This window comes from Leptosomus discolor, chromosome Z (genome assembly GCF_034619465.1).
Source record: "Leptosomus discolor isolate bLepDis1 chromosome Z, bLepDis1.hap2, whole genome shotgun sequence".
NCBI lineage: Eukaryota > Metazoa > Chordata > Aves > Leptosomiformes > Leptosomidae > Leptosomus > Leptosomus discolor.
Genome location: NC_141419.1, coordinates 78,761,037 through 78,782,683, shown reverse-complemented (window position 1 = coordinate 78,782,683; position 21,647 = coordinate 78,761,037). Strand labels below are relative to the sequence as shown.

The window sequence follows — 21,647 nt, the reverse complement described above, 5'->3', positions numbered from 1 at the left end:
AGGAAAGGATAAACTAGATCTATTGTGGCCTTGACACTTAAGTCCATAGAAGAATAAAATTGTTATTTGTAAGGAAGTGAAGTTGGCTAGGTTTAGCCAGAATGCAACTATGTTCAAGTTTGAGTAGAGGTACTCTAAGTAGAAGTGTTATTCTACAAGCTGTTTGCCATACTTCAAAGGAGCATTGGAGTTAAGCTAGTGTAGTTTTTAGCCAGCTCTTTACAACAGGTTTCCCAAATCAATTTCCAGAATGAAGTAAGTTATCTTATTAATGGAAGACTTACCTAATCTATTGAAATGGGTTGCCAAAAGAATTGCCAAAAGAATCACCAAAAGTACCAGAAGGTGGTTTCTGAGGTTCCTTCTGAGGAAAGAGATCATAGGCTGTTAGCAGATGTCCAGGTTTCATCCAGGTTACTCTATGTCTGTATCAGCTAGTTCCTGTTCCAAACTCATTCTGGAAAGAATACTTCAGAGTCCCTGCTAAATACACATTAACTGTACTGCTTTAACAAGAGAAATGGGCTCTAAAGCAGTGTTAGCCACTATGCTAGTCTGAGGGAAGATATCTTTCAGGAGAGCCATGTGTGCTTACTGAACACTCACTTGGAGCTGAGCCAGCATACTCATGATGAGATCTGCTTTAACCAAATGCTAGATGTCTTAAGTCAGAATTCTGGAATTGATCCAGTTTCCACCAAGGCCTTCAAGTGTTGTAACCCAAATGGAATGATGTGGTTAAGCCACTTCCTCCCCCAGGGGGTACTGAACATGGGAGCCTCCCATTTGTTCAGCAAGAAAGCTGCACAGCCTACACTACTCAGTCTACTGCACAGAAAGTTAAGTATAAGCAAAGTGGAAGACTTCTACAGCTACCTTATTTTACAGTCTTTTGTAGAAGCTCCCAATACTGAATAACATCCTGACAGGGCTTGCAGCTTGGGGAACTGGTTATGGACCCAAGCCAAATGGAATCATACTTTGCTAGCCTTTTGCAAAAAAATGCCCTCCATTAGATTAAATATTTGCCTCAAACATGTAAGAAGTTTTGTTCCACGGTCTTTAAAGCCAGAAATAAGCCAGCACTCAAACACAGGCACCCCTGTTAAGGCCAAAGAAAGATTGGGGGGGTTTTGGCCATTTTTTTTGGTTTTGTTGATTTTTTTTAAAATTATTATTATTTCTTTGTTTTGTTGGTGGGTTTTTTTGGGTTTTTTTTTTTGTTTTTTTTTTTTTTACTACTTACAGATGAGGCACTGGAAAGGTCCATTTTAGCTTGACTTTCAAACAGGTCATCAGCCGTCAGCTCACTTTGTCGGGGAACAGGCATTGGTGGTTCTAAGGAAAAGAGACGTACTGGTGTAATCACTTAACAGCTTTAACAAGTACTCAGCTCTGCCTGTACAGCAACACCAAAGCTCATCTAATTAGGGACATAAACCCACACAGAAGTTGCCTTGAGTAACCTCACAATTTTATGTGCTGTTTGTCCCTCACTACACTCAAGGTAGATGGGTGGGATTTCTAACATTGTACAGACCTAGTTTACCTCATTCTGGTCAGGTAGTTTAGACACTAGGTGTCAGTGTTTGGCCACTGACATTGATCGGTTCTGTAACATTATTAGAGGAGACAGTCCTTCAACCCTCTGTTTCAGTAACCACTAAATCAAGTTTTTACTTCCATCAGAAGAGATTAGTGATCAGCAACCCTAATCCCTGAGCATCTATCCAAGCAGAATTAAAAAAAAAGATTTTTACCCAAAAATATTTTGACAGACAGGTTGCTAGCTTCCATGTCATGATCTGTACTATCTTGAGGAATGCCTACTTTAATACTGAAATAATTGCTAAAAGCTCCAGAAGCACCTGAAAGGCTTTGCTGCTCTCCTTTCCTTGCTGGTACTGCAGGTGGTTTTGTCAGCTGGAAGTCTTTGAACATTTCCTTGACATCCTTCATCTCTTTGTCACCAAGTGGATCCAGGTCAATAAAAGCATCACTCTCTTTCTTGGATAGCTCCTTCGGAAGTGCAATTCTAGGTGGTGGCTCAGGTGGACTAGTTGTTGACACGGAGGGCAATACAGATGGCACCTGAGCAGGTGCTGAAGATGGGAACACACTGCTCTGGAAGGGATTTGCAGCACTGGATGGCTGCACCCATGAACTAGATTGAACTTGTGCTGGCTGTGCCCAGAGACTAGAGGACTGAGTGGCTGCTGGACCAAAAGATGCAGGCTGCTTCCAGCTTGGCGCTGCTTGAGAACTAAAGGTAAATGATTGACTAAATCCTGTAGGCTGAGCAGGCGTCACAGACCCAGGAAAGACTGATGCAGGTGGAGTGAAGACAGATGTCATTGAACTCCATGGTGATGGAGTTAGTGGAATGCCACCTAAAGGGAGAGATTGTCATTATACAGCACTTCAATGATCTGAAGACCTCAAGTAGGAGTGTATCAATTCCACAGGGTGCCAGCAAAACATTTTTCATGTACTGTTTCCAAAAATCTGTTGATTTACCCTTAAAAATCATGTCACTGGGAGGGGGGAGAAGGAGGTTAACATTTTTTACTTTGGTCCATTTCAGTCCTGGAAGAACTGAATTGAGGCTGATATAACAGAAGCAGGAGCATACTTAGTCCTAGCACAGAAGTGACAGATGCATTTACCACATAGTTACTCCTGTGTAAGTGATATTAAGACTCTGCAGCAGTATTACCCTAGCCTCCCAAGTGCTTGGCTCACTTGAAGCAGAAATATGCTATCTAAGTTTATCAAAAACCCCTATTCCAGTTAAGGATGTGGAGTTTAGGCCTCTATTCATAGAACTTAGTTTAGGGCAGACAGCACATGGAACAAACGGCATGGCCATAAACAGGAAGTAAACCCAAACCTCTCTTTTTGTGTTAGCAGATATCTTACACTGGAGCAAGATCTTCACTTTGTGAACTAACCTAGACTGAGGAGTGGATATGCTTTGGTAGAACTTGTTTTGAAGAGGTCCAGTGGATTTGCTGGCACAGGTCCTGTTTGTGCCACTGAGGTCAAGCTAAGGCTCTCTGTAGATGGCACAAACTGTGGGCTAAGTGAATCACTTGATGAAGCCTAGAAAGAAAAAAAAAAAGCTTTGAGATTGCATGGCAGAACAAATGCTGGCATGATCAAGGCTCCCTAGTTCAAAGCTACAAGCTGTTATTTCAGCTAAAGCAGAACAGGGAGCTTCTATATATCCTTCAGAGACCAAGTAGAAGAGATTTAAAAACTCCATTCTGTTCATGCCTACTGAGATGCATGGTATAATATACAGTAGCCACAAGTCAACAGCAAAAGAATTAAGACTTAAAATGACTGAATTATTTGCTATCATAATGATCTTCCCTCTGTCCCCCACCCCTCTAAACATTCCTGCTCAGTCTGCAGTGACCCTTGCAGTTGTAGCAAGGTCAGCAACAGACTTTTGCATCGTTTGAGTACAAGTCAAATGAAGCTGACCCAGAGCGACTGGCTAATCAGGCAAGTCATTGAGGTTGCCCTCAGTAGGCAGGTACTGAGAAACCACATTGGTTTCTGTAAGCTAGTACTAGTACCTCATTGTTATGAAAACAAAGGTTGATTGGCATACAGCTATCATAACAAGTTCTAGTGTTACATCAAGTGTCAATATACATAGCAGGATACTTACCAGACCTTTACAGAAGCATGGCAGCATTAAGGAAAAGAGCATATAATTTAGTGACTGTAGCTACTATGAAGCATTCATGAATGTTAGAATGTACCATGGCTGCAGAGAGGTTAGACTAAGCATGGCAGGTAGAGAAGTAGATGTGCCACAAAGCTATTTAGACAGTTACACAGCATGGAGAAAGAAAAGCTTCCTTCACCCAGCTTCTTTAAGTAAAAGCATGCGTGTAATCATTAATTACTTGAATATTGTTCACCTTGGCAAACCTCCTTCCTCTTCCTGGCTTGGTACTTTGTGGTGGTGGGCTAATGGTTATAGATTCATGTGACACAAGCTGGATATTGCTTTCAGAATCCAGCTTTAATCCATTCTGCAGAGATACTCCTTCGGAAGAACCTTCCACAAACAGGTTTGGCAGGGCCTTAAGAAAGCCATTCTGTTCTCTCTCTGGTACTCCATTTGGAGCTCTTGCTGGAGGCAACTCACTGTCAACTGGCCACTGGTTCATTAGTACTTCTTGTTTGCCAGTTCTATTAGAAATCTGGTCAAACTGTTTACCAAAGTAGTCAGTATCACTATCTGAAGCACGATTACCCACCGGTGCCAAGGTGCTCAGAGCTTCCTTCTTCTGATCAGCAGATTTTAGAGAATCAAATGAAGGTGGTGCAGATTGGTCAGGCTCTGTGAAAGGATCATCACTGAAAGGGTCTGGATTAGGTGTGGGAAAGAAGCTGAGACTGGTAGAGAAAGAACTCTCAGGCAAGAAGGGTAGCTGTGGCTTTGGTTGTGGAAGAGAGGTTGTGATGTCATTCAAGAAGAGATCCTCTTTTGTAAAAGTCTGTTTGGTCTCAATTTCAGAATTTAGATCCACTAACAGAATCTCTTTAGCTTCCTATTCATTCAGAAAGAAAAATAAAGTTAGTTTTATGTAGGACTTGCTGTGTAGTACACAAGCTGAAGAAAAACTGCTGCAAAAGGAGAGATCCTAGTATCCAATACATGATACCAATAAGTATTCAATATCACAGTGATGTTGCACTAAACTTTACCTTATAAGTCATTAAGGCAAGCTCTACTGACTGTGGTCAAGTCACAGCTACTTAGTTTTAGAAACTCAACGTTAAAAGCACCTGTTTTGAGATTCCTTAGTTAAATATCAGATGCTTGTCCTATAGCCTAGATACTGAAAAGTCATTAAATACCTAAGTCCAGAACCCCTGTTTGAGTTCTAGCCCTTTGTTTTGACAAGTTGTGAAATCACACTGCCCTAGTGTGACTTCAAGTTGCAGTCTCAGTTTCAGAGAAAGATTGGAGAGCTATTTGCCAGTGGAAGATGTTAACATGCCATCTCTCCACCAAGCAGGAAGTAGAAGGTTAAGACCCGATCACTAGCTGGATTGACAGCATCAGTTGTATCATGACCAATGGTGGCTTACAGTGCCAGAATAAACCAGTAGAATTTTTGGGGTCATACTGAGTTATAAGAAGGTTTACGCACACTTTTGTGGAGTTGCACTACGTCTTGAGCTAGGGCTACTCATCTAGAATGGCCAGGAGTCCACTCTGAGGGACTTAAGGATTCACTTGTCCATAAAATCATCTTCAGCTTTAAAGGTCTTCAGCAGAGTTTCTGTAATAGCCATCATAGAAATATGTACTAGAAGTACATGGCTTTGCTAAGACAGCTGACTGGAGAGATGGGCCCATGCAAACCTCATGAAGTCCAACAAGGCCAATTGCAAGGTCCCACATCCAGGTCGGGGCAATCCCAAGCACAAATACAGGCTGAGTGGAGAAAAAGATAAAGAGCAGCCCTGCAGATAAGGACTTGAGGGGTGTTAGTAGATTGAAAACTGAATATGAGCCAGCAATGTGTGCTCACAGCCCAGAGAAGTCCATTGCATCCTGGGCTGCACCAAAAGAAGCATGGCCAGCAGGCTGAGTGAGATTATTCTCCCCTTCTACTCTGGTGAGATCCCATCTGGAGTACTGTGTCCAGCTCTGGGGTCCCCAACAAAAGACAGACACGGACCTGCTCAAGCAGGTCCAGAGCAGGGCCACAGAGATGATTGGGGGCTGGAGCACCTCCCCTATAAGGACAGGCTGAGAGAACTGGAGTTGTTCAGCCTGGAGAAGAGAAGGCTCCGGGGGGAGACCATATAGCTGCCTTCCAGTACTTAAAGGGGGCCTACAGGAAAGGTGGGGAGGGACTCTTCATCAGGGAGTGCAGTGATAGGAGGAGGGGTAATGGCTTTAAACTGAAAGAGGGAGATTTAGATTAGAAGTAAGGAAGTTCTTCACTGTGAGGGTGGTGAGGCACTGGAAGAGGTTGCCCAGAGAATTTGTATCTGCCCCCTCCCTGACCGTCTTCAAGGCCAGGCTGGATGGGGCTTTGAGCAGCCTGGTCTAATCAGAGGTGTCCTTGCCCATGTCAGGGGGGCTGGAATTAGGTGATCTTTCGTGCTTCCAACCCAAATCCATTATTCTATGAGTAATACATACATATACAGGATTATCTCTGTCACAGTCTCAAGTAAACTCTGCTGGATAATGACATTAGCTATAGTTACTCTAGTTAGCAAGTAGATGCTATTATAACCCTAAGACACTTGTACACTGGTGATAGCTAGACAGACATCTGAGTGAAACCAGAACTAACAAAGTAAAATCAGGTCTTATTACTAGGACTAAGTTTGCTCTCAAAACAAAAGCCAAGATAGCTGAGCTAGATTCTACTTACTGTGGGACTGGTCATATCAGGAGGTGTTGACATATCCCCAAACAAGTCCATCTGGTCAACTGCCTTGAAACCAAAAATATTGAAAGAATTGGTATATATTAGAGTTCTTGCAAGAGCAAACATCAAATATTGTGCAGATCTACTGTAAACACATCTATAAATACTGCATTTCCCACACAATGTGGAGACAGTGAATAACGAACTCCTTAATGGCATAAGCACAAAGTTTTGAAATTGAACATACCAGTTTCACCTTGTCAGCTTGATCAGCAGGTACTGTTTCACTACCATTCTGTAACAGATAACAGTGTCAGCAATAATTGGAACATCAAAACTTGCCTTAAGCAAGGGACTTGCAGGCTTCAAAAAGCAAGTGATGGAAAGAGGAAGTATGAGGGAGATCACCACTCAGTATTAGTTCTGTAGGCCCCTTTTGCTCCAATTTCAGTGTAATTTGGCATCTGACATGGACATTCTTTACACCACTAGCATTATGGAGGCAAAGCTAGTTGTAGCACCGTACCTAAGAGGCCAAGTCGGAGTGACTTACCTCAGTCTGACTTGCTTCTTCACTCTAAAGAAGAAAAGAAGGCTTTTAGTACCTAGCCATGATGTAGAGTATCCAAAGCCTCTCGATTTGGAGGGGTTACCAGACCTAGGAGGTAATCAAACTGCTGGTACAACTATCAACCCATAACTTCAAGTGATCCTAAATTTAGACAGACCTCAGTGTAAAGTCTCACAAGAGCCCAAAAGCAAAGCCGAGACTGAAGCAAGCTTTATTTCTGCTGCAGAGTAATGCTATTTACATGATTTTACTTGCCTTTTTCTTGTATTCTTCCTTCTTCTTCATATTATAAACGAGTTGGAAGAGGTCCTTAAGATCAACAACTAGAGGTTCAGCCTGAAAAAGAATGTAGGTTTTAGGCCATGCTCTACTTCTCCCTGGAATTCTATTGAAGCAAGCTGTGCAGCAAGCCAAACTTTCCTAAACGGTGACATAACACGAAAAGCAAGAGTTTAAAGGACTGCCCAGTCTCCAGACATGAGAAGGCTTATGCAGAATCCAAAGGTAATGGGGCACAACCAGCTTAGAACTGTTAACTTCACAGGGAAAGTGGCTGTATTTGTGCTAAGCCTGCTATGTTTTTGCTAAAAAGCTTGTAGCACAAGATTTCATAAGTGCATGGCAAGTCCTAATCATATTTCCTCAAAAGTGCAAAGTTTATCCAAGCTCACTTGTAGTCTCATGAGAGGAAAAACATTTCGCATCCATCTGTTTTCTACCAACTCCAACACTGAACCTGGAGAAAGCTTCTATAGTTAGAACTACATTTATTTTAAACAGGATGCAAATAGTAAATCAGCAAGGCAAGTACAAGGTAAGGTGATTATCATGTCAAATATGTAAAGCAGACATCAGCTTTAAGTGGTATCTGTATAAATTAGAAAGGCACTGCATGCCCTGCACATCCATTGACAAGAATGTTTTGAGTGGTTGCTGAGATCATGGCAGTTTCAGCTATACTGATTTGGAGCTCCTGCTTGAGGTATATAGCAGCTGTGTCAGTGTCTGGAGTAGGATAAGTCTCCCTGTTCAGGCACTACCATTGGCTCAAGCAAAGCATCTGTTGAACTCAGATACATCTGAGTATCAGCCTCTACTAATCAAGTGTTTTAGACATACACTTGCAGGAAAAGCCATTTCAAGAGTTGTCAACTTTGACAAACAGTACAGCTGCAGCAGTCCTTGTTTCTCTGCTAGACAAGTTTGTGTTAAAAACTAGCAGCAAGTCAAGAGCTGCCTACAGCTTGGCTAAGTTTATAGGCTGGCAAGCAGCAGCCCATGGTGAAAAGCTCTGAGAGAACAGACTCCACTCCAGAGCACATATAGAAGGCTTTTGTACTTAATCTACAATTCCAGTGAAGCTAATACAACACAGGACTGATAAAACTGGTTTAGGAGAGGGTTTTACAGCTGCTAAGTAATAACATGCTCCAACAAGGAACCCCTCAGTCCCACCTGGAGTGGATCTGAAGCTGCCAACAGGTTCTCCAGGAGGGCAGGCAGGGATGTATATGAAGTCTTGGCTCAAGTCACTATAGTAACTATTTTAAAGACATTACAATGACAAGCTAGCAAACGATAAATAGCTAATTTAAGTTCAAATAATTTACGAAACTGCCTAATACTCAGCACCAACTCTGAGTAGCTTGTTTCCGATATTGCTTATGTACAGGTTCTCTTCAGAGAGACAAACCCTGCGTACAGGATTGCTGCATGGGGAAACCCTAGCACAGAAGGATCAGAATCCCTTCCACAAATAACTCTAGGAGGACCAGACCTGCCATTCACTGGCTGCAGAAACACTATTGCAACTGAGTGAGGTTTGGGTTTTTTTTTCCCTGTGCTGCACAAGGCAAAGCACCATGAGAATTAGACTAGTGGAGTTCTAATATAATTTCTGTTAATTCTGAGTGAAGCTCTGGCTATTTGACTCAATAATTAGCATTCTCACTGACAGTAACAGGCCACTGTACAGGAAAGCCCATGATAATGTCTCCTTTCATCTCACTTCCATGGTGCATGGACATATTGAGCAACGTTAATCACAGTAAGCAAGGCTGCTTGAGTGTTTTTATTCTGGACTACAAAGAAGCTGAAGAAGGTAAAACCTAATGGTGATACAGTCAATTCCTACTGCCCTCCTCTAGGAGAAGAGTCTATCCATCTGTGCTGGGATTCTCCTATACTTCACAGGGTTACCAGTTTACACAATAGCATTACTCATAGCAAGTGGAAAAGTGTCCAATCCTTACCTGTTGTGCTGTTTTTATGGCAAAAAATTGGTGCTGGCCTTCTCCTCCACAAATATAGCCAAAGGCACGATTGTCTGTTACATCCCGAGCAATAAAGGAGATTTTGTTTACTGGATGCTCATGCTCTATGACCTAGAATTGGAAAAAAGTAACTATTGCTTTAAATTGCTGGAAACATAATAGCTGCTCTTTTCAGTGGTTAGAATGATTGAGACTTAGGAGGCTTGAGTTCAAGACTCGGATTTATCAGTCTGACTAACCACAAAAGGATGTTGCCACCTTTCTGGCAGGAGGCTTCAGCATTACAATGTATTTCACAAGCTAGCTTTTGTAAGTGGAAGGGCGCCGTGATGCCATTATGGGAATCTAGTTCAGAGTGGTGTAACTTCCAAGAGCCTCATTTGCTTTAAGAGCCACAATAACATTAAGAGAATAAGTCATCTCTTACCCCGGTTTTCTCATCTGTTATCTTGATACCAGAGAGGGATATGTTCACCCAGATCTTCTGTTTGTGTTGACCCTGGGAACGGGCTGTCACCGCCATTCCCTAAAGAGGATGAATGACAAAGTGTTGGTGAGACTTCTGTTAGATTGAGCTTTAACTTTTTTCCTTACATTCCTCATGAGCCAATGGCTGTGACTGTACTAGTGCTAATCTAGTTTTTCCTATGCAACTGTACAGTTAGAGCAGCATTCCTCTTGCAACATATGTCTGACTAGGTTTGAAGTAATACTTCAGGACTAGATTTGTTTTCCTCTGTAAATGTTTTAGAACTTTAAAAACTTAGCTTAGTTCACAAAACTGCTGCAGTAGCAGCATCTTTACCGGCTTCCATAGAATAATTAGACTGGAAGAGACCCCTGGCCTGATTGAAGCTATGTAAGTGTTCTGCACTCCAGAAGTAATCATCTTTGTTGCTGCAGGGCATCTTTTATTCTTTGACTTATCTTTGTCTCTTGGTATCACTGTTGCCACAGGATGCCAACTTGTGTTTTGAGGTCAGTGTTCAATTGCATGGAATTCCACCCTCCCCATACAAAACCCAAGCTCATTGTTTCTGATCAAGTTCATACTATTGGCATCCATACTGAAAACCTAGAGACCTTAAGGACCATTCCCAAGCTATTAGAGAAACATTGTCCTTTGAGTAAGGAGTTATAGCTTTAGAAGTAACATCCACCTAGAACAGTGCTGTTATTACTATGTTACCATTAAGATTTATTTGAAGTTGTGCCAAAGTGACCATTTGATCTGCTTTCTGAAGGCTACCTAGAACTTGTTCCTTACATACCAGCTCAAGCCCTTACCTTCAGCTTCATCATTGAATCCTGACTCATTTTGTCTCCTCTTGCCTCTGGGACTTCATCAATGCCAATCAGTTTAGCTTTGTATCTCACACCATCACCTTTGAATCTGGTCAAGAGAGATTCATCTGTCTTTTCTGGCCCTGGAGACAAAAACCATGGTATTTTGTTTGTGGGTTTTTATTATTATTTTTAAGAGAGAAATGTCTATGTTGTGGCTTTGAGATATTTTTTAAGAATATGCCATAAGTACATATTAAAACGGTCCCTTGAGTATAGCTGACTAACAACTCTTCCTCCTTCCAGTACTGCATGGACTGCAAGATAGTTATTCCTTTAAGGTCACAGTGCTCTTGCAGAATCTGGCTTTAGTTCAAAGAGTGGAGCCCAGCACTTGATATTTGAGGACTTCAGAACAATTGTTTGCCACATAAGACTGAAATATTTATAGGTAGCAGCCAAGTACTAAGCAAAAACCCCCAAGCAGATATGGTACTTACCATGGCCAAACAGGATGTTCAATAAGGCTTTCAGACGTTAGTCCCTAGTTCTGGTGTAGTCAGATCTCTTCTTGGTGTGCAATAATCTCCTAGTTCCTGTGCTAGAACTTTCTATCAGCACTATCATTTCTACAAGTCCTGGTATCCCCATCCCTGCAATCACTTGGGATTTTAGCTAATTTTCTGTTTCTGCTGTTCCCACTGCTTCTCAGAACTGCTTGCCTTTCTTCTCCGCATACTCCGAGTGCCTACCTAGGTATGTGTTTCTATATTTAAATGATCTAATAGATTAAAAAAAAATCTATTAACTGGTCTACAGTAGTTCTCATGAAATGAGTTTCTAGCTTCTCTGGACTAGAATCTGTGTCCAGCACATCAATCCATCTCTAGAGGGAGGGAGGGAAGCAAGTTCAGGTTCAGACTGACAGCTACCTGGATGGTTCTGGGTCTGGTCACCTTCTCAGGAACTTTCCCTTCTCTGGGCTTTTGGTGACTTGTCAGGCTCAGCAGACAAGCCATTTAACAAAGTAAGTGGAACAAAGCTTTAAAAACTTAAAGTTAGAAAAGCCTTTCAAGCTAAAAGCCTGCCTTATGCTTAGATTTATTTTGCTTGCTTATTTACTCACACTTTCAGTCAGGTTGAAATCTCAGAGTTATTTTAATTATGCTGAGAGAGTGATCTTAGTTTTAGGCAGGACACTGACTGGAAGAGGTGTTCAATGGGTAAGCATCTCTTACCTTTCTTTTTTTCCTTCTTTGATAGTTGTGCTTTTGGTGGAGCGTGTTGCTCAGGCTGGCTGTTGACAGTAGTAGTTTCAGCTTCAGTAGACATGGTGAGATGGTGGTCAGCTATGCTTGCTGTAACTTTTAAAAGTACAAATGACAGTCACTAGGCAGACATAAGAATATTTCTTCAAGGTAAAATATTGTTAGACCTGTTAGTCCAGTTTTATTCTGCTGAACACTGAAGCCCACTAATGCCTGAATTTTTTAGTAATGATCATATAGGAAGTCTGACTCACTGTCTATTCATCTCAGGCTACAAAGAAGATGAAGTTATGTCCACTAGATGACAAACTCTCACCTCAGTAATACCTAATCAGCAGATCACACTGACCTACATCCACAGCCTCTACTTGCATCACCCTGTTTTAATCTGTTAACCTTTACCTTTTTACCCTTTAAGGCTGTTTATAGAACCTTAGATATTTTGCTGTATTCTCCTTCAGCACTGCCAGCTGCAACTCTGGAAGATGGGATCAGAACTCTCAAAGGTGCCACAAGATCTCATTCACGTTTCTACAACAACTGGAAGTCTAAGGTAATACTACCCAACAGTCAAAAGCAAATAATTTCCTTAGGCTGCAGACAGAGTGTTCCAGGAGAAAAAACAAAACTGCAACAAAACAAAACCCAGAACCCACGCCTTGTCTTAACAGTAATCAAGCAACTTCAGGTTTTTCAAAAAAACCAAGTTAACATGAACTATGGACTACTATGACTTAACTCTGCCATGACACCCTTTTGCCTCTGATACACAAGATACATTTTAAAAATCTGCAGTCACCATGTTTTTTTCCTACACAGCTGAAACATTGATTCTTATTTACCAAAAGGGACTCATATTGTCTTTATGGAGTTCTGAAGATCATCTATACCCAACCAGAAAGAACTGAACGTTCACATCTTCTACAGAAACTGTTCTATGAATCTGCCTGGGGTATTGCAGTGGCTTCAGTAAGTCCCTTGAATTTTAGGATGACCAATGAAACCAAGAAATTGTTTAGCCAATTAAGTAGCTGGGCTACCCTCTACTAGTAGTTTCCCCTACATCCAGGCAAGCAGCCACAGACCAAGCCATCTTTTTTTTTTCTCCTGGCACACCATTTGAGACATACTATGTACCCAGATACAAGTGCTGAAGCATTGCACATCCTCTAGTATTAAAAGCTTTTAATTCTCAATAGCCTTTTCCACATTTGGCTTAGTTACAGCTAATGCGTTATCCATTACTTGGGAGTTACTTTCAGGTTTTACTCTCACTCCTGCCTTCTCTTCCCTCAATTCATTACTAGGTCAATAGCTACAGACTGACTCATCCAGCTTGCTAATAGAGTAATGGATGTCAATGCTTCACTGATTCTTAACCTAGGAAGAACATAATTCCTAAGTCTTTAAGAGAGAATTTCACCCTGAAGACCTCCATTTCCATTTAGCCGGGAGGGAAGCCTTTATGGAACTAGCTGTTAATATAAGCAAAGTTAGATCTAGCTGCCTACCAGATGGTTTGTGAATCATATTTAGCATTGCTCAAGTAAATCAGAGATAAAAGTGCTCATATTTGAAAGACCTCTGGCTGCTATATCTGTTCTCCTCTGTAAGCAGCTTACCTGGCCACAGCAAGAGAACAAAGATGTTGCTGTGAAAATTTTGAGTAGTTCTGAATAGAAGTAGATGTTAGAGAAAGAGTTGATATAGCCAGCCATGGTTTAGGCAATGTTGTCACTGGAAAAGTGGCATGTGCACCCATTCTGACAAAGGAGCAATGAGGAAACTATTACCCAAGAGAGGTTTTTCAGGATACTTGCACCTGTGCTAAAAAGGAGTGTGCCCATTGAAAACCACACATTAAGCAGGTAAAATGAAGCCAACAGAATGCTACTCAAACTTGACTAGCTTGCCTGATGGTATAGTTTTGGGCTGACAGTCTTCAGTGAGCCTCTCCCTAGATTTATCAGGTCCTTCAGAAAGAGAGAGGAAGGAAAGACAGAGTTAAGGTTGAATCATTAGTTAACCACCCACCCTTAACTGGAAGGTTACTGTTTAGAGAACAGAAGGAAAAGGCCTGGAGAAGAACAGAGCTAAGACATGCTCTCTAGGAGCTGAGTCATAGCTTTAGGACATTTTGCCTGGCTCCATGCTGGAAAGAAGAAATAACAACCTCAGGACACCAAGTCCTGCCTGTCAGTGGTGCTGCTTCCCCAATTTAATTCATAGAGTTACGCCCAGCTGTGATGTTACACAATCACAGTGAGCACCTCACTCTGAAGTAAAGCTGAGGCAACAACAAGCAAATAACCTAGGCAGGAGCAAATATGCACAAGCAAGACCTCACTTGGGCAACTGTAAAGTGATAGAAATCCAGATGAGCGGTTGCCATCTTTAAACTCTAGTAGTCCCTCCAGTACTGTCATCTACCTTCATCCTGTGGAAGCCAGATCACTTATTTGCATAAAGCCAGACAGCACAGAACCCCAAGGTGGAGGCAGATGGGCAGTGTTACACACAGGTCAGGCTGAACACTTGCAAATAGACCCTGTCTTACTGTGGAGAGAAAAATCATTCTCAGTGCTAGCAATGCAATTTGAGAAGGTTAGTGAGGATGTTCTGGCCAGTTTACAGGACATACTCTCCTATCTGAGGTCTGGCACAGCTCATCTCACCTGGTGAGAGTTCACAGTACATGACAGTTATTTATCATACCTTTGGAGAACTCACTATCTTTGAGAATCATATTTCTGGAGCAAGAGAATTAGCAAAACTGAGAATGCAAGGATAGACAAAGGCTGCCTTAATATACATTCGTATTTCAAATAGCTACTTCTTGACATCTTAGTTAAGCCACAAGACTAGCACAAAATTGCATCAGGCTTCACCATAAAATTTCAGTGGGGTGTGGGGCAACATTAGATAACTTGAGCTAGCAGTAATCTAGTCTGCTTTTAGTATGAGAGTCTCAGCCACAACCAAATTTGAATTCTATGCTTTAGACCCACATTACAGATCACAGAATGGCAGGGGTTGGAAGGGACCTCTGGGGATCATCTAGTCCAACCCCCCTGCTAAAGCAGGTTCACCTACAGCAGGTTGCACAGGATCACATCCAGGAGGGTTTTGATTATCTCCAGGGAAGCAGACTCCACAACCTCCCTGGGCAGCCTGTTCCAGTGCTCTGTCATCCTCAGAGTAAAGAAGCTTTTCCTCATGTTCAGGCAGAACTCCCTGTGCTCCAGTTTGTGCTCACTGCCCCTTGTCCTGGCACTGGGCACCACTGAAAAGAGCCTGGCCCCATCCTCTTGACACCCACCCTTTAGACATTTATAAGTGTTGATAAGATCCCCTCTCAGTCTTCTCCAGGCTGAGCAGACCCAGGTCTCTCAGCCTTTCCTCATGAGATGCTCCAGTCCCCTCATCTTAAATAGCCCTCTGCTGGACTCTGTCCAGTAGTTCCCTGTCTCTACTGAACTGGGGAGCCCAGAACTGGATACAGCACTCCAGATGTGGCCTCACCAGGGCAGAGTAGAGGGGGAGGAGAACCTCCCTCACCCTGCTGGCCACACTCTGCTTAATGCACCCCAGGGTACCATTGGCCTTTTTGGCCACAAGGGCACATGGCTGGATCATGGTCAACCTTCTGCCCACCAGGACTCCCAAGTCCTTCTCGGCACAGCTGCTCTCCAGCAGGTCAACCCCCAATCTGTACTGGTGCATGGGGTTGTTCCTCCCCAGGTGCAGGACCCTACACATGCCCTTGTTGAATCTCATTAGGTTCCTCTCCGCCCAGCTCTCCAGCCTGTCCAGGTCTCGCTGAACGGCAGCACAGCCTTCTGGTGTGTCAGCCACTCCTCCCAGTTTTGTGTCATCAGCAAACTTGCTGGGGATGCACTCTGTCCCTTCATCCAGGTCATTGATGAATATGTTGAATAAGACTGGACCCAAGTTAAAGCTGTGCAAGTTCTTTGTCATGCTTAAGTTTGGCTTATCTTAATGAGAAGTGCTGGTGTGCTCTACATGCAAATAACAAAAATAAAGTTAAAATCTTCTGGTTTTACTACTTACCTTTGCTTGGAGACTTCCTTTCACAGTACTCATTCCCTTAGTATTTCCTTACTCAGACTGCAGGAGGTAACAAGAAACTAGATGTGTTCTATTGCATTTGAATTCTAAGTTCACCTGAAAAGAGCCAGCTAGCACTATGGCATGGTTAGAGATGCATGCACTTTTGTACAAGGATCGTGCCTTCAGTTATACTGGTATAGTGAGGAACACGAACATTCCCACAGACACTATGTCAGCAGATAGTTAAGTGATGCCTTTTGAATCTTCTCCATGTAGGTAAGCCCCTTGCTATCACCACAGCTTAATTACTATGCCATTTTAAGGTCCATTTCAACTATGCTAAATGCACTATTTCAAAACTCTTTGCAGATTTATGGATGTTGCCACCCTGGCAAACTCTTGCCTGCATCAGTAGATACCACATTTTGCTCACCCACTTTTCAGTTTGCTCCAAAAGGAGCTTGTTAAAAGAGACAGCTAAGTAGTATCTTCCCCCTTTCCTGTAGGGACTATCCTGTGAAGAGTGAGTACTGATCACTCCTTTGGTAAAGACCATTTCAGGCCCTCAACACATAGGCCTTAAAGTATGAGCTGTTACCTACTGCCTCAAGACAGGCAACTCTCCATTCGAGCATTGTACCTAGTTTCCATGCAACTACCCTGGGAAATCAGTTTAAAGACTTCGGCCATGCTGTGCTCTTGGTGTCTTCTCTGAACTCCCTACAAGGAAAGCTATTGGTAGTGATAAGTCATCCTTGAATTACCTGTTTCTTAGCAAGACTTAAAGCACATGACAAATGATTTTGTTGAGTAACATTTAGTCTCCCTGAAGAGATGCTTTCACATTACTCCTTGTTTGAGTAAGGGGTGGCAATATGATAGCTACCCTTGATTATATTTTTGTCTTGTGCAGAGGGGATCAAGGATCTTCATTATGGCTGTAGTCTCATGGGATTTAAAGACTGGACGATAAACCTCATCCAACAGACAGGCTTTTTTGCCCCTCAGCAGACAAAAATAATTGCCTCAATGTTGATGAAATCTTGTTTGAGAAGAAGTTAGGGACACTGAAAGTCAGAGGCAAGGCAGATAAATTAAACATCTGCTCGGCAGCCTAATACTTTGTCCTTTTCACAGCCTGTGCTCCTACTTTATCCCTTGATACTGCAAGTATGTGATCCAGCTTAAAGAGTAATTGCATGTAAATATTAACCTCAAATTAGAATCAGAAAGGCCAGGAGAGGACAAAAGAAGCTTTTACTGCCAAGTGCGATATAGCCTGTTAGGATGAAGTAGTAACCGGAAGCACAGCAATGGTTCAAGTGCTGAACATGCTTCCAAGGCAAATTGTTCCCTCTCCCAAACCTTCTTGAAGAGTTAGTCAAGTTCTTCTGGTTGGAAGGTTGTATCAGGACCTGCACAATGTATCCTTAGAAATATCTCTAGCAATGGAGTTCTGGACAGAAGAGCTGTTTTCAGAAGTCTGGTAAACGAGCTATATGCTTGAGTGAATTCAAGTCTTCCATTCTGCAGGCTGAGAAATAGGCTAAAGACTAAACAGCAGCACATGTAATGACTAGCAAGAATCCAAGTTATAAAGCCAGATACATTTACTAATAATGGACTATCTTCACTAGGAGCATTCTACCCACATTAGAAGTATAATGGTGCATTTGTGTGAGACCCTGTATGACTGGCTTACATTTGCATCTGACAAATCCCTCTGTGCTTAACTGACTATCACATTTTCTGCCTAGTTCCTGATGCAATGGTAGTGCCCCAAGTAGCCTTGAGAAGCACTAGGCATGCATTAATAAATCAGAGATATGAATGTGCTATTCAGGCTTTTGCCTTTTAAACAGGGTCATTCATGCTGAGGAATCAAGTAAAATATCATCTTAAGTGTTTTGTTTCATTACTAGAACACCCACTGCTCTAGCATCTCACAGTGTCTAAGAGTTCAAATTGAATAAACCCTCTGTAACATGACAAGATTATTACGATTTAGATGGAAAATTCCAGCTTTTGTTCTGATGCAAGCACTACCATTATTTGTTTCCTCTATTAAAACAATCAAATTAGTCTGTTAGGAACTAGCATAGGTGTTGACCAATATACATGAGAAATACTAGCCTTAATGACAGGTAGGTTACATCTGATACATATTGTTCACGCTTCTACATAACAAGTACCTGCTTGAAGACAAATGGTGGAAAAGAGTTCTTAGTTTGGGAACTATTCCCCTCCAGTTTATGCCATGTCTGGAATACAAGAGCAGCATCCCCTGCCAGAAGGATGACTGAATATAGGCTTTCATACTGCTAAGTGTAACCCAAGCCCTTGTGGTCAGTTTTGTAAGACAGAAAACTGAAAAGGATGTTGACCTACCTTGCCTGGCAAGTGAAGCTACCTGTCATTCCTGGAGTCAGTAAGGTCTAGATTAGTGATGCCCCCCACCACTTTGTTTCTCCTGCAATTCCTTGACAGCAGGGAAACCAAGACCAGTGTCTTCAGCCTAAGTTCAAAAAGCCTGTTTAACTGTTCTGTTTAGGCCATAGGTAGTTACAAACTTGATTTGTTCTTAAGAGATCATTTGCTTGGTATCATTGCCTCAGTTAAGCCAGGCACTGTGCCTATTTGCCACAGTATTTCTAGACTAACAGTATTTTGCTTTAGGGAACTTCTTTCATGCAGCTTGCTTAAAGCCCTGTTTGACATTTTGTTCTCTCACCCAAGAGGTGGATCAATACTTTGATGACTTAAGGTAGCCTTATGCCAAGGGCTTCCTCTGCCAAGAGTAATATCCTTTTGGAATTAGCTACAACTGTACTTACATATTGCAGGATACAGTACATAGTCCAGCTTCCTTTATCATATGCAACCAGTATAAGAAACAGGGGAGGGTGACATTCAGCTCTTTAGTGGGATAGAACTGTGGTAATGGACACATCAGGGAATACCCGCTTCATGCCCCTCCCTTCCCCCAGTATCAGCTGCAAAGCAGATAAAGATCTTAGTACTCCAGTTAGTCATGTGAGCTACAGATGTTGGCATGTACCATTGCTGGTGCAGGATCATGCCTGTGAAACTACCCAGAAATCTTACCATTTTGGTCAATTTACCAACTGCTATTTCATCAGTTGAACAGGACAGTCTGTTCTTGTTGTACCAGTGCCTTAGACTCCTCTGAGCTCTTTGGTTTTTAGCAAGAACATAGAAATACTAGCTAAGTTCCTGTAAGTGTTTTCTGCACACTTGAATCACTGGAATCAGAGCCAAGTGAACATCACTAAGTCAGCAGCTGGAACTGAATAGGTCACATGGTTCAAGTGGTGCAACTGGACCAGTACTGTTTCCCATTGTACTATGCTTTTGGGTGCATAATTTCTCATGAGAATTAGTTACATCTCAATCTAGCTACCACAGGATATCGGTTTGGATTTTTCTTCCACTTGTTGTGGGATAACAGCTGTTGCAGGAATATTGTAACAGAGGGCTCAGGAGAAGTCACGACCAGTTTAAACAAGCTGTACCAAACTAACAACTTGGGATGATACAAGTTAGCAAGAATTGCCCTCTGCTTATTTTAAAGGAAGTTAAACGCTTTTCAAGAGCTAGTGCTAGCCAGCTTCCTGAAGACTTAATCTCAGGCTGAAGGGAACTAGTAGTGTCATAGTCTGTTTTACAGAGTTATTCAGCCAGGAACTTCAGTATCCAAAGGTAGCATCCAGACACCTAGCTAGTCTTTCAAATTATGAGTTATTCCAGGAATAACACAGCATCTTGCAACAAGTCTCAGTAGCAGCCTTTCCAATCTCTGTTCAACATTTAGAATTTCAATCTGTTAGTTCACTTCTTAGGATAAAAAACCCCTTCACTCTTAGTACTAGCAATACCAGAATCTGAACTCCAGATTCCTCTTTTAGCAAGCAATTTATAGATAACCCAGTGTGCTCTTTCCTCATAGAACGCTATTCAGTTGGTAATACACAGTTATTAGATCATACTTCAATTATTCACAAGAAGTTTATTCATATCAATCTTCCAGAAAGACAGTATGATTTGAAGCATGCTAAGGGGCCACTCCTCTGTACCTCTCAGGTTTCAGTGCTGAAGTCTCATAAATCAGTGGCTCCTGAGCCAGTGTTCAGTTGCCTGTTCTAGCTGTTGTTCAGGAAAGCATCACCTGCCTATTCAGAGGATGAGGAATCTCAGGCCCTGTGCCTGCAGTGGACACTGCTAGATCTTCTGTCAGTACTGCTTGTTGAGACTCGTGGGATATACCAAACAACCTGGAAGCAAATCAGTTGTTAATCAAGGCTGCTAGTGTTTACTCAGATGCAAACTAGCTTGAACTAGAAAACAGCTTAAACACTTCATTTCCAACTGTATACCTACCTCCCTCCTGCCTAGGACTGTTTCTGATCTTGCTAGTTAGTATAGCAAAGGACTCTTGCCAATAACCATGCTTTTCACTCACTTCCTCAGAGGAGGAACTTGACACATGTTGAAGCTGTTATCATAGGTTATTTCAGCTGCATGCTGTTAACTGTCCAGTGCTGGCAGAGTTATCCCTCTTTACAGTTTGTGTGTGTGCAAGCTGTACCGAGAGAGATTGTAAATGTTCTGCATAACCTATACTGAACTGTAAGTGTTGCCTACCTGTTCACAAATGTATCTGTATGAACAACAGGATTTTGCTGTATTATTCTTGTGTTCGCCCAACCTAAACCCATGCAGTCATAGCCACAGTGTCAAGTACTGTAGTTTGCTTACCCAACCTGATGATCCCATGAGCAGCCAGAAACATGTCCTTAAACATTCATTTCAGCAGTATTTGAAGAACCCTTCACCTAGCCCCCAGTTACTGGGCCATGTTATATAAACTGTTGTAGCAGTCATTGCCACAAGAGTCACTCCATACTGTCTCTTGCAGTAGATGCAAGTTCTGTTCATGATGTGTTATCAGCAGACTGATGAAAATTGTTTGCACCTTCTGAGGGCAGGCTTTTCTACAGCAGTTTAAGCCCTCAGTTAGGCATTATGAAGCATACTGCTTAATACAAGGGTTACTCTTGCCTTCCATATTAGTCATTATCAAGGGTCCCAGCTCTCCCTTATATATGCAGTAACAAGGCAATGAATAAGTAAACAAGAGAGAAATCTAAAAAAAAGGTCAGAGATCTATACCAGAGGTAAAAAAAAGGATTAACGAGGATTTTCAGAGCTCCACTGCAGCTCCTTCAGTAGCTGTCCTACTAAACAGTAGTCAAGTTTCACAGGTGACTTCTTCAGTAAGTTTCCCTGTTGGTAACTGTAGTTACACATATTTGTGATATACATTACAGGAAGTTTATGTTATTGCTCCTGAAGTAATCTTGACCAGGCTGCCTCTAATTTTCCATCTCTGAAAGTCTTGATACTGTATTATGGTGATGCCCCCATCCGTCAGAAGTGTGCAAGGACAAGCGTCAGCCTTCCATCCTGCTTTAGATTTTACCTTCCATCAGCTAGCAGCTGTTTGCAGCTAGATCTTCTATTGAAGCTACTAGAAAGCTAGTTCTTACTCATATAGTGACCTTTGCGACCTCCTTAAAGGACAAATAACCCTGTTCTGAGAGAGCACAGAAGATGTATGTAAGGTAGAAACACAAGTTGCAATATTAACACTACATCCTTGATGTTCCCAACTTGTCTTGCCCCTTCCTAGGCAGGAAGTCTCATCTGCAGGCATCTTATCCCTAGGGCAGGTGTATGAGAGTTC

The 21,647-nt window shown here is 42.1% G+C and overlaps 1 protein-coding gene across 1 annotated transcript; it reads right to left on the bottom strand.

Moving 5' to 3' along the window:
* Nucleotides 1–289: 289 nt before the first annotated feature.
* DAB2 (DAB adaptor protein 2) lies at nt 290–11,876 on the bottom strand. The gene is made up of 13 exons (XM_086480158.1): nt 11,783–11,876; nt 10,548–10,687; nt 9,688–9,786; nt 9,240–9,371; nt 7,243–7,323; nt 6,970–6,993; nt 6,664–6,711; nt 6,420–6,482; nt 3,936–4,571; nt 2,952–3,102; nt 1,869–2,390; nt 1,247–1,338; nt 290–364 (listed from the first exon to the last, which is right to left on the bottom strand). Exons 1-13 carry the CDS (start codon nt 11,874–11,876, stop codon nt 290–292), a joined length of 2,157 nt encoding a protein of 718 aa, XP_086336284.1.
* Between the last annotated feature and the right edge of the window lie 9,771 nt (nt 11,877–21,647).

Excerpts from the sequence above, each read along its gene's own strand:
- DAB2 (XM_086480158.1), bottom strand. The coding sequence starts at position 11,876 with ATGTCTACTGAAGCTGAAACTACTACTGTCAACAGCCAGCCTGAGCAA. Across the intron at positions 1,339-1,868 it reads AGAGCAGCAAAGCCTTTCAG|AACCACCAATGCCTGTTCCC; the intron begins GTGCTTCTGGAG and ends TCTTTTCCTTAG. Across the intron at positions 365-1,246 it reads ACCTTTCCAGTGCCTCATCT|AAGGAACCTCAGAAACCACC; the intron begins GTAAGTAGTAAA and ends CTCTTTCCTCAG.